Here is a 13,415-nt window from a genome sequence, read left to right as displayed (position 1 = left end):
GGCGAGCCTGCCATTGTTACTAGATGAGAGGCATTTGTCTCTAATGGCTGTGTTTTCCTCTCACGTCCTCTGTGTCTAAATGCCAGTTTCTACCCCAAAAAAACTTACCCTGTACAAGAATAGGACTATTTTCTTTTCTTTTTATCGCTTGTTTACCTCCTAGGCCAAAAAAGTTGATGTGTATTGGTTTTTGTATTCAGAGTAGTGTCTTAAAATATCTACACTCATGGCAAATTGTCTGCATTTCTTAGCTCCTAAATTCTGTGAAGAACCTTGTGCAAGCATGGCCTTGCAAGAAGTTTCTGCAGCTGTCGGGGCAGGGCATCCCGTGTGTTGTGTAGACGATCACAAATCTTCATGCAGAAAAAAAGGCACTTAGACTGTTTCGACATATTAAGGTCCATTGGGTCGCTAAGCAAGTACTGCAGCAGTTCCAATTGCTGCTACACCTTTGTGTGGTATTGTTGCTTTGGCAGCGTGACCCTCATTGTATATTTTGAAGAAATATTTCAGCAGCCTCTGTTATATACTGTTTTGCATGTTCATCACGGATGAACCTGGTTTGTTGCAGCACTCTAGTACTGTATTTTCTTAAATGTGGCGGAACTGCTGCTTTAACAGAGTGGTCGCTGTTAGTTAACCAGGAAGGAAAGTACACTCTCTGTGAGAAATGGACTCTCGTTAAGTGGGACCTTACACCCCTGTCACACGGGCGAGTTTAGTGTCACTTTCGTTGCACAGTACCGCACTATGAAAACAAGTGTCATTTTGAAATGATGGCAGTGCCGATACAGATGCTACAGCTCTCTGTAGAAATTAGAAATTGTTGTCATGTAAGTACCAATTTTATTGCAAGCACAATTACCTCAAGAAAATATTCAGAGTTTATTTGTGCATCTGAATACGTTTTTGACCAAAAAAACATCGCGATGTCAAACGGGTATGCTTGACCACGCTTTTCGCTAACGTGGTTACTGCTCTTCACATGCAAAACTGACCACACTTATGTTCTATAGACAAGTGCCAGCCCGTGACGTCAGTGGAGATGCGGCGGCGCTGGCGACAGCAGTGGCTTTCGTGGTTTAGGCAAAAGCGCGGACCGTCTGCATTGGACGTGCGGCGCGTGCTGTGTTTTTGGGCATAATTCCCAGTATTTCTGTAAGCTGTGTTACGGTCGATTGCGCCTCGAGGCAAAAAAAACAAAATGGCACTTGTTTTAACATGTTTCTTGCGGTAGAATAAAGATGAGAGCGAAGGGCAGTGGCTTTGAGCGCGACAAGTAGACTCTTCGGTGACTGATTGTCTTCATGGCTAACGTGCGAGCACTTCTGCACTGAAACTAGATCAGTCGCTTGCAACCCTTAATTGTCATGATCGTTTTTCGGCGGCATGACGAATAGCGCAAGAACAAACGCCTGCAGCTCGTGCCCGGTTTGATATACTATCAAGTCATAAGAAGTTCAGACGCGATATTCTGTGTGCGTATGATCCTGCAGGGAAGCTGCACTGTGAGTTCCATTCACTTGCAGTACTGCCCGTGCATATGTTCACACAGAAAATGACACAAAAGCTGCCGTGAAGGTAACTGCAATACCTTGAGCGGTCACTCCAGTGCGATATTGCCGAAATAAGAGGCCCGGACTTGCAAAGTAGCTTTTCTATTTTTAGTTTCGCGAGTTTCAACGAGTCACTCTTCATCATCGGTTCTATAATAGTAAACATCGTTACGATCCGGGCAGTCCCGCAGCATTATTTTTTATATTTTTAAATTTTATTTTTGGAGGTCATTTTAAGATCTCGACGAATGAAGTAAATATCCACGTACAACCTAGATCTGATCGAGCAGGATATTTAAGGATATACGGTACATAGAGTTTAATGTCCCAAAGAGGAATGGACTATGAGGGGTGCAAAATAAGCAGAATAAGATGACGCGCATTTGAATAAAAATTTTCCAAGTATATTAAAAACGCTCAGCAGATCGCGCAAATTTTGCTGCAAGCGATCCTGGAAAACGTTGGATCTGCACTTATGCATCTCTCCAAGAGAAAACGAGAGCATTCTTACGGGCCTTCATGTACATATTAAACCTGTGAATAACCTTGCTACGTCAGTAAGATAGGACAGACGTCAAACGTTTTTTTTATCGAGCAGGCGAAAACAAGTTGGCAGCGCACTATGCGAACATGTTACAAAGAACTAAAAGATTGAGTTCTTCTTACTAAATATGAAATTTTATGACTTATGTTGCCAGTAAAGTGAGCTGGAAATGTGATTTCTAGTTTGCTATGTATAGTTGCTGATAATATTGTTCTTTAGAGTGAAAATGCTTGAAGCAGCAGAAAGCCAGTCAAAAGAGTCGTCATATGAAAAACGCACTTCCAGTCATTCATATTGTCGTCCTCCTTGCATGCGCTAGGAATAGGCCCGTAAGTTGAACAGTGTTGGCTATTAGTCTTTCTTCTACATTGTTCTCTCTCGTTTTTATTTAACTTAATCACTCACGGAAGTCACCTACGTTCCGTAGCCGCGCGCTGTTGAGGCCAGGGATAAGGAAGCCAATGCAGCGCTCTTCGCCAGGTAATTCCAGCAGTAATCGGCTGATAACGTGCTGAAATAGTCTCCAGGCATAAGCCAAACTATTTCTACGCACAAACGAAGCTTACGCTTCAGATTATTCGCACGCGCGAACTGGTTCCGAAGGCAGCGTCGCTTTGCGCAGTGTAGGCACGCTGCGTTTTTGCCTACACCCCATGTCACTGCTGATCGCAGCGCCACCTTTGTTTATAAACATGACGCTTGTCTATATACTCGGTTTCATACATCAGGTGCGACGCAGCGAAAGCTACGCAAGTGGTCCGCAAGAAACAAAAGGAGGAGTACCACTACGCGCTCGTTTTGTGGCCGAGTGGTCATTCATATTGTCGTCCTCCTTGCATGCACTAGGAATAGGCCCGTAAGTTGAACAGTGTTGGCTATTAGTCTTTCTTGTACATTGTTCTCTCTCGTTTTTATTTAACTTAATCACTCACGGAAGTCACCTACGTTCCGTAGCCGCGCGCTGTTGAGGCCACGGATAAGGAAGCCAATGCAGCGCTCTTCGCCAGGTAATTCCAGCAGTAATCTGCTGATAACGTGCTGAAATAGTCTCCAGGCATAAGCCAAACTATTTCTACGCACAAACGCTTCAGATTATTCGCACACGCAAACTGGTTCCGAAGGCAGCGTCGCTTTGCGCAGTGTAGGCACGCTGCGTTTTTGCCTACACCCCATGTCACTGCCGATCGCAGCGCCACCTTTGTTTATAAACATGACGCTTGTCTATATACTCGGTTTCATACATCAGGTGCGACGCAGCGAAAGCTACGCAAGTAGTCCGCAAGAAAAAAAGGAGGCGTACCACTACGCGCTCGTTTTGTGGCCGAGTGGTTTCTGCGGAAACTGGCTCTATTTTGAGCATACATGTTTGCAATAACTTGCTTCGCATGCCTGGACATCATCGCAGTACGGATCCTATAGTAAAAATTGGTTCCGAAGAGGCAATTGAGGTCGCTGCATTGGATGCCATTTTCTCGGAGATGCGCAGGGCGGAAGCGCGGAGGGCACAGCTGGCAGGGTTGCGGGGCAGCAAAAACGCAACACGAACATGAAGTTGATGGCAACTGTAAGATGTATTAAGCTTGCAGACAAAGCAACTATTATTTCCTCTTGTCAAGAGCAGGCACTATTTTGCATTGCGGATGCAGGGAGCGCAAACAAGAGCTCTAGCTTTGGCAGTGTTGCACCTGATGTATGAAACGGAGTGTAGTTACGCTGCTAACCGCGATTATCGCGAGCCTAGCTTTGAGACTTTTATTTTCATTGTCAACCAAGAAAACGGCAGTGTCTACAAACGGAATGGGGTCACCAGTGTCGAATACAAAACATGCATGAGCTTGTCTTGTTCAGAGCAGCGTGCATTTTTCACTCGAAATCACGTTTTAAGAGCTGGGCATAATAATAGGCACATTATAAATGCCTATCTGACGGCGCTTCTATGCAACCTCAACTGTCCAATGGCGCAGCACCCATGTACGCATTATCAATCATGTCTTCACAACGTTTGCTTGGCGTGTAGTTTAATCACATCGAAAAAGGTTCGGCTCCTGCCGCATCACAAAAGTAGGCGAGAAGTTCGCAACGTTCACAGAACCAGATTTTTCTTGCTTTCCATAGTAGTACCGCCCGTGATCGTCCCTGGCCGGCAGAGCGTGCGGGGCCAATAGCACCTGTAGCGCTAGGCCATAGCTTGGCTGTGCGCTACTCCGTGTCCATCGGTAGGGCTAGTTTGTTTGCATCGAAGCATCATGCAGCGGGCGGCGCTTTCTTGTTAGCCAGCTTAATAGTATACATGGCTTACTTGCGGCATTATGTTTTTGTCAGCCTTACTGTCTGATAATAAGGGAAAAATGTGATTCAATTTGACAACTTAGCAGTGGAGCTAGCATAAATGTACAGGCTAACCAGGTGAGCCGTGCTGCACCAGCGGCGGCTGTAAAGTTGCAAGCAGAAATTTCCTTGTATCGCAGCTATTACTCCTACTAGTGACTTGGTACGGGTCAGCTATCCCTAAGAAAGATTCATTCTTGGCATTGCTTTACTCCTGGACTAATTATTTACGAGAAAAACAAATTCTAGCACACTTTTTTGATGCCGGTGGCTGCAAGCCAGGTGCTGGCTTGGCACGGGCGACTTGTGGAAGGTAAAGCAGTGCTGCCTTTGGCTGGTGCTTGAGTGAACTGTTTTCATGCCATCTGACGACTCTCTAGACATTGAGTTGCAAATAACTCCAACTTCATTGATGCCAATTGAGATTTAGCCTTAAATATGCCATGTGCAGTGCAAGCCATTGAAGTGCAGCAGTAGACATCGCCTAAACGCAAGCACTAAGATTGAGGGTAGCTATTCATGTGTGTGCATTGTTTTTAGTTGATGACAGCTTAAACTGGTGCCTACTGAAAGAAACACTCATGAAATTAGAACAAAAGTTTAAAATAGTGTAACAGGTATTGCGCCCAAAGTCCAGGAAACGCCCTGAGCCTAGAAGTCTGCTCAAGTTCGACAGCGGTCCGAGCGCGATTACAGCCAACCAACTTCGTCGTCTACGCCAACTAAAAGCAAACTTAGTTCCTAAAAATGTATAAATATGTTGATGCCCTGTTGTCGAGACTACACACTAGCCTGCCTTACAAAGTGTAGCGAGTTTTCCAAACTTACTTCGTGCTGAGTGCGCTGAGCATCGAGTGTCATTAAAGGTCGTGTGACACGATGCGACTGAAACTAAAGGCAAGTGTCGCTTGTTGAAAGTGGCACTAAACTTGCTTGTCTGATTGGGGTATAAGGGACCTGCAAGATACGTTTTGTTTATCAGGAGTTTCATTTGCAGATAGAGTAGGGTCAGTATTGCGCGATCTGCTTCTGTGCCACTGTCCCGGTGAGACAGGTGGACGCGCATTTGTCAGTTTTTGCGGAAGCTCATCCCGATATGCAAAATCTAGGTAATAAGGAGAACGGTACACAATGGGGCTCAGAGTTTATTAATCTTGTTAGGTTGCTCATTGAGAAAGTGTAATTCATCGTGAACACCGTTTAGGATTCGATCTTCTTTTCCAACGCAAGCACGTTGTGTGGTGCTGTCTTTGTTGCAGTCGGATGCTGGCTTTGCGATGAAACGTTGCACGCAACACTGAACAAAGGCTGTGAGGCTTATGCCTAACTGAACACAACTGCAAGCACGTGATGGCTGCAAGCAAGTGATGCGGGTGCAGAGTGCAAGAAAAACTGCAACAGCCTGAGACAAAAACTGAGGAGGGGGTAGTGATGCGTCCTGCGATGGTGTTTAGAGACCATAGTATTCGGTTTTGTTTGCACGGTGCTTGGGAAATTAGAGTTCTGATGAAAGATATATTTTTTGCATTGCCTTAATACAAAACCAACGAACACTGAGACACTTATTTCGTTTAAGCAATACTTGTGTTTAACCGATTTCTGTTTATCGAGATTCTACTGTAAATTATATTATTCAGCAATAGTAAATTGACTCTGTACTAATGCATGGTGCGGCTTTCTAACTCCTATTACCACTGTAAGAAATCGCATTACGTTTGACTGTACATGGCTCCTCGCAAGAGTAATCTCTTGAGCTGGGCTAAAGGACAAGCGCCACAATTTTTTGTATGTATCATTCTAAGACTTAAATGTAAATTGCCGCCAGTTTTCTTTTTTCAATTGCTTTAGGTTATTTATTTATTTGAATCATTTGAGTTCGAAAAATGATTAAAATATATCTTGTTGCATTTTGAGCATTTGGGTGTGGCTCCAGGGAAGTGCAAAATTTAGATGCAATTTTGAACTTTTCTAATCAGAGAGAAAAATAACTGCTCCTCCTTGCTCCAGTGGATGCTTGGTGGCACTGTTTTGAGTGCTAACATGTCCTCAAGGTTGCTTACTACCTGTTAAAATGAACCAAAATTTACTTGCCTTTCTGATTTTTTAAAAAATCACTCTGACTTCCAATTTTTTTCTTAACCCATGAAGGGAAAATAAAGGATGTATCTTCGACCGTACTTATGCAATAGGAGTTGGCAGTTCTCTGCAGTGTGTAGAAGCTAATTATCAGCTTCAGATGCTCAGGGGAACACAATCAGGGATTTAATGAGTTTATGCGTACAAGGTGTCAGGCTTCCCTTAGATCCTCTTAATGCATACCACTGTTTCTCATAGATTTGTTTAATTCATACTTGTCGTCATGCTCCAATGTTCCCGGCATGCAAAAAACTGGCCAAGGTTTGATACATCAGGTTTTGCGGCACTGTGAGAGCTGAAAATTCGATCCCACCAACTGTTTTAACTCGAATATGGTCCGAATGTAGAGCCAAGTTAAGATATGATCTGTACTTCAAGGAAGCGCAGGCTGCGCATCGTTGCATAGCATCTTTTCCTGATTATCCTATACGAGCCCGCAGTGATAGTGTCTATCGGCCATACATCGGCTAGCCAGGCCCAGCTGCATGCCTTTTCATGTTTTGTTTGGCATGTGGTGGTCTTCGTTCTCTTTGGAAAGCATATTGCAGAGCAGAAATGTACATTTTCCTTTCTTCTATCTACGGGGTGCTTCCAGTGTGCCGAAAATATGTAGTTGTGGTCTTCTCGTCATTTGCATGCTGAAAGCATCCTTACATGGACTTTGCCCTTTGTGAGGATGCTGCACTGCAGCCACTTCACACCATTGATGGCCATGCTATTGCTCTGTTGGAGAAGTTCTGCTTTGACATTCTCGACTGTTAACATGGAGTGCATGACGAAATTGCGAAAAGTCATTATTTTCGTGCAGTTTTCAGAAAAAAGACGACCATTGCCTACTTGTTAATAGGTTTGCTATATTCTGAAAGTTTCTTTTTTGTGTTTTCTTGGATACATTCGGTTAGTCGACCTTTCTTCTCTTATCTCTTGAGGTCCTAATTAATGTGGTTTTATTCTGTTAGGAAACCAGAGTACTATTAACCCTTTTCAGCCATACACCCAATTCCAGACTGCAGGTCTCGTAAAAATGTCAGTGCTTGCTATTCATAGTTCATTTGCTATGCGTGTTTGTAGTGTTTGTGCAGAAAACTAAAGTTTCAAGACTCTATTTGTGTTCATAAGGCAAACCACATTTTTGTTTCGGTTCATGTTAAAAGAGGCCAACTCCAGTGGTATTTTCAACCATTTGTGTCGATAAAGCACGTGCCTAGGAGTGCCCCGGTTCAAAAAGCAGTTTCAAAATACTGAGTAGGAGTGTTTTGAAAGGGCAAGAACCAGAAAACAGAAATTGGGTGCCCACCAAGCAGTGATGTCTAAACAGACTGTCCTATGACATCACAGATACTGTTCAAACCAACAGTGTACACGCTGTTGGGCTAAACTGACATCTGTTAAAAGCTTAGGGCATTATTTCCCTGAAGTCACCAAACGCAAGCTCGAAATGTCGGCCATCAGCAAAAGCAGAGCAAATATTGTGCAACCAGTGACATCACACATGCAAGGTGGCTGTAGAAATTTCGCCGATTGGGGCCACAAAAGAAAATTTTAAGTTACTTGCCGTCGTGAAATTTTTACAAAGGACCTGAAAAGTGCAAGGAGCATACCATGAAAGTTTCAGTGAAAACTGAGAATGTAGAAAAAGTGCTGCAGTCGAACTTTAAGGAGCCCATCTAATGAAGTTTGAGTCAACAAGTCTGTTGTAAATGGACTGTGCCTGGTGCTCTTCCAGTCTGTTTCTTTGTGCTCGCAGTCATGATTAGGTCTTTGTGTGGTATGGAGTAATATTTAATAATGCATCTCCAGACACCTGGTGATGCAAGTGCAGTCTGCTTAGATTTGATGTCAACTGTGAATGTGAACAGAAGAAGTAGGCAGTCGAAAGCGATGGTTAGGTAACATCCTCGAGGCAGCGCAACTGAATCTGTGCGATATTTGAAAGGTGGTAGGTGACCGTACAGCTTGACGTGATATGGTGTTTAGGGTCACGAAGAGTCTGTCGGACACAACTGAACTGTGCATGTGAAGTGGCAATATATGCTTGGCATCTGTTGCGTGCACTGATCACCAGCATGACCTGCACGCTAAAACTTGGGGGTTCATTTTCAGCCGCTGTACCAAGGGTGGGTAAGGAAAGGGGCTCTTGCATAGCATGGATCTTCGCAAAAAATGCATTGAGAGATGAGATTCAAGCTAAAATTGTAGTGGTGAATTACTCGGGGTCAAGAGAGACAGAAACACAACTACAGGACACAGCGCATGTGGTTCTTTCCCTCATCCCTCATCTCTGCATGTAATGTGGCGCCACTTGCAGTTCGACGATGAAGCACTTGCAATTCCTAGCCTTTGCTCTTATTTTTTTTTTTCCATAAAAACAAATGATGTTTGATAGTTTTCGAAGAGGACTGCGCTGGAGGCCAATCAATTTTGAAAAATTCTTGTCAAGGCTTTGGCTAAGCAGCAGAAAATTTGCATTTAATGTTCAGACCCCCCCCCCATAATTCTCCCTTGGTTTCGTCCATGACCACCTCTGCTAAACGTGGTATCGTGTAATCCAACTGCTCCGGAGCACAGTCCCTTGATGTTTGATATCACCTGTCCTCATGTGTCGATCTGCTTTCTTCTTTCCCGCAGAGAAAGTACCGGCAAAAGACCTGCTGCCTGCTGGTGCTAGTGGTGGTGGTAGCTGCTGTGCTGGCCCTGGTCATCTACTTCTCCGTCAAGTAGCCCCATCCCTCCTTCCTATGCACCTTCGCTAGTCACACACAATTTGCAACTCAGATTGTTTTTTTTTTTTTGCAACTTCTGATTCTTCAACTGCTAACCAAAGTAAGAACTAGCCATGCCACTGCGTTTGATGGAGCGCTCAGTGAGTTGAGCAGAAACTTTTCTTGCTGAGAGGTGCAGTTGCAACATGCCTCTGGTGCTTTTGAATTGCGCAGTGCTTCCGGGCAAGGGAAATTTTGTTGAATCATAACTGTGTAGGTGGAGCCTCAGGAGTTTACAGGCCAGGCTGATGGTCACTGAGGCTGAAAGGACAGTTGCAGTGATATTACAGCTGCAACCACTAGCATGTGAGCGGTGGGGACTAGCGTCTATCGCCAGTTTGTTGGCATCACTTTCAGCTCCTAAATAACAAGGGCATATACATATGTACACAAACACTGTGTCCCTTCTTACGTCTGGCTTATTAGCTCTTGAAGTGTAGAAGACGCAGGCTTACACTTTGTCAAAAGAGCAAGTTTCAGCAAAGTCAAAACTTTCTTTGTGCTGATGATGACCATCTACTCGACAATCTTAGACCAATCAGCTGTCCACGACAGGGCGTCGTAAACCTTTAAAATGTGAATGGAGCTGGTACCAGCATTTTGATGAGTTTACGGGAAGGCAGACCTTCCAAGAAGCTACTTAGTAGCCACTTGTATGTTAATATGCTGATTCCACGATGTATTGCTGCGCTTTTGTCAGGAAAGCCCAACTGGGGCTTTACACGACGTGCATATCGGACTGACTAAAACTGGTACATGACAACTTCGACTTGTGGCGTCTCTTTCTGCTCAGTTATGTGAGCAATTGTTTTCATGTTAAACAAGACTTTTTCTTGTTCCCATTTAAACCTTTGGTACTTTAACCCACTTGGTGACGCATTTTAATCTAGGTGCCATTTTATTTGTAGCATGAACTGTTTCGCTGGTCCTTAAGTGACTGTGACTGCCCTCTTGGACTGTAAGGCAATGCAGATACCAGTCTACCTGGCTTTCTTTTGAAAAGCAGTATATTTAATGCAGCCATTACCCTTAACAAAGGAAGTTGACAAAAGGTTGCAATAGCTTGGGCATTTGCAAACTTTTTGTAAAGGTGCATTTCGGAATTTGATTCACTCAGGGGGAGACAACACAAAGAAATCTGTTCGCTTGCAGCTGATGTAGAATTAGGGGCAAAGACCTTTGCTTAATGCTGCCTTTTTTGTTTTCACTGACATGCCACATGCTTACAAGAGAATGTGCCTGACCTTTTTCTGGCATGAACACAGCTTTTGGAACATTGCATGGGGCTGGAGTGCCTCTTGTATGAACAGGTTTATTCGAATGCCCTCTGACAGGATGATGTTTGATGACCTCGTATGTCCCGGCTGATTTGTAGCTAAAGTGAAGTTTCTAATTTGGCAGAAATGTGGTGGCGGGCTCACTGTTGCTTCCTTGATGCTGTTATTACTGTTTGTGAATATATCCTTGACTGTCTTTGCGCTTGTTGGCTTTTGGCGGCTAGCGTGAATGGCAACTAATTCAAAGCTGTAGGGAATGGGTTAGAGCTCGGCCTCGAACGAAATAAAAACGTTGCTCAGTGTGTTGTTAATAAGTATGATGTGTGCTTTGAAACCTTGCTTTCCTGCAGTGTGTTTGTGACTGAACAAAGTATACGTGACCAAATACCAAAAGGGCAAAAAAGTGGCTAGTCCTTGACTGATAAAATTTAATGTCTTATGCGTTATACTGTCTGCTGTGCAGCTCTTTTCTGCAGGACATTGGTGCATTCTGCATTTAGCTCCTTCCTCCATGTACTGAGGGGGTGTTGAATGTCTGTTGCAGCTCTCTCCCCTTCCACCTCCCTTTTTTTTTTTTTTTTTGTAACCCGGTGCCATTCATTATGCATGCCTCACGGTCACGTTTTGTGGAAAGAGGCACCCAGGTCACCGTCTGTTAGTTTCTGGTTTTTATGACCTGAATATATTGTTTATATGCATTGTATTCTGTAAAATAAAGAAATGCCGATACATTGTTTGCTAATAGATGTTGCTTGGCTGGTTCGAAAAGAGTTTTTTTTTTATACCAGTGGTTTTGTTGCTTCCCCGCTGCAGAAAAACAAGCTGGTACGGCAGCATTTGGCTGCTGTAATGACAAGGTCATGTCAAATATGTTAGTAGTATTGCGGTAAAGGTGATATTCCATGGCAGTGCTTGTACAGTGTTGCATGTTTGTAACAAGAATGCAAATTAGTGTTGCAACTGTAGCACAAGAACACTGTATATACATTGAATTTCACAATAAGTACAGTTGGCAAACATCTGAGCAGATTTTACTAATATGTACCGGTGTACATTTAAAAGAACTTGTAGACTGGCTAGATGGTTTTCAGCTTCAGACTGCATTCTTAGCGCAAAAAACACACACGTTCACGAGAGAAAAAGAAGGACATGGGACAAGCGCTACTACATCTGGTTTATTGCACTGAAAAGACCTGCAATATACTATAGCAATGACCACACATGCGTAGATCAACCAACCATGCCCCCCTTCACCGAAACCGCTCAAGAAATCTGCCCCCAGCAGAGCGACAGACGTGTCACTAACATACCCCTCCCCCTCTTTCTTATATGAAATTCGCACCTTCTTATCTACGCTTCTGCCCAGAATCCGTATCTCGTTCAGCCGCGGCTCACACCCACTGCATTGAGCACAGTGCTCAGGGAGCCTAGCGCCCTTGTCAGAGCTCAAGGAGCGAAAATGTTGTGCCGCGCAGTCAGCACATTTGCCTGTCTGGCCTATGTAAACCTTCCCGCAAGTCAACGGGATCTCATACACAACCCCCTTGCGGCACTCCACAAATCGTTTCTCATGCCTAACGCTGCAGGCGGGCCTTCTGTTGTCACGCATGACACGTGAGCAGAGTTTTGAAAGCTTCTGGGGAGCTGAGAACACGACAGGAACACCATGTCTATTCGTCACCTTTTTGATGTTGTGGGATAACTTGTAGACATACAGCACCACTTCAGGTTTAACCGCAGTCCTACTCCGCTCTTCCAGCTTTCCTGACATGGCTTTTTTTTTCTTTTTGACCATACCTGCCATTACTGACGTGACGATCGCACAGGGGAAGCTTGCTGTATGCAGCCACTCGACCTGTCTCCTTAAACTCGAAGCCATGGCATGCGGGCACTGGTTTCTGTGATTTTCTTGTAACAAGCAGCGGGACCCACTTCGTGCCGGTCATATTTGCTCCGAGTAAAACTGTCGCTGTCTTCAATCTGCCTGCCGCTAACCCAAGGGTCTCTTTTAAAACTAGTGTCTTATTTGGTAGGTCTTTTTAGAAGAGTGTTGTCTTATCTGCATTAAACATGCTGCTGGGTTCATAGGCAACAAGGCACCTTGGAAGCCCAGTTTTTTAATGGTTCTTGACGCTTTCAGTCACAGCATCTTTTTCGCCGCAGACACTGCAGAAGGCTAAATTATGGTTCTTGAAGTGGTCAAACCACCCTTCTGATGCACTGAAGCCTTCAATGCCCATAATTAGGGTGTACCTGTCTGCTTTTGTGCAGATTAGGGGTCTGCTCAAGGGCAGCTGTGAACTTTGCACGTCTGCAATCCATCAAGCAGTGCATCTTCTAGCTTTGGGTGCGCTGCCGTTCAGAGTCTGTTCTGCTTATTATTGATGAACTATTGTTGATTGTAAGCCTCCAAAATTTGAGTTCATTTTTGATGTACGAGCTCAGCGTGCTCAAGTTCATGTTGAACTTTGTCATGATATGATGGCTTGTCGTGGAATTGCTTCCTTTACAGCCTTGAGCATTTCTGTTTTCTCTGCCAAGTCCTTCGCCACATACTCCACCTGCTTTGCTGGGGCTGCGAAGGTCATCGCAGGAGCCAAAGAAGGCAGTGCTGTCGGGATCGTTGCTGGGAAGAATGCTGTCCACACATGCGCAACTCGCACTTCACGATGCATATGCAAACACAAAGAAAAAAAATGGCGAGGCCCAGACTTGTGCAAAAAAAAAAGCCATCCCGTCGTGTCTTCTAGGTTGTTTACAGCAATGAGAAGAGAATGGTACCTTTCTATTTTGGTTGAACACCAGCGCCATT

General features: G+C 44.3%; 1 protein-coding gene across 2 annotated transcripts in view; it reads left to right on the top strand.

Moving 5' to 3' along the window:
* LOC146192204 (syntaxin-7-like) overlaps positions 1-11,345 on the top strand; it is a 51,253-nt gene extending 39,908 nt beyond the window's left edge. For both annotated transcript variants that reach the window (XM_084602378.1, XM_084602379.1), the window contains exon 9: positions 9,193-11,345. In XM_084602378.1, coding sequence (XP_084458504.1) covers positions 9,193-9,285 — 93 coding nt within the window. In that variant the 3' untranslated portion in view covers positions 9,286-11,345. The remainder of the gene's footprint in view (positions 1-9,192) is intronic.
* Positions 11,346-13,415: the final 2,070 nt, after the last annotated feature.

Source organism: Amblyomma maculatum, chromosome 4 (genome assembly GCF_055883805.1).
Source record: "Amblyomma maculatum isolate TAMU_Amacu chromosome 4, ASM5588380v1, whole genome shotgun sequence".
Classification (NCBI taxonomy): Eukaryota; Metazoa; Arthropoda; class Arachnida; order Ixodida; family Ixodidae; genus Amblyomma; species Amblyomma maculatum.
The sequence above is the reverse complement of the archived record's forward strand: the minus strand, read 5'-3'. Positions and strand labels throughout refer to the sequence as shown.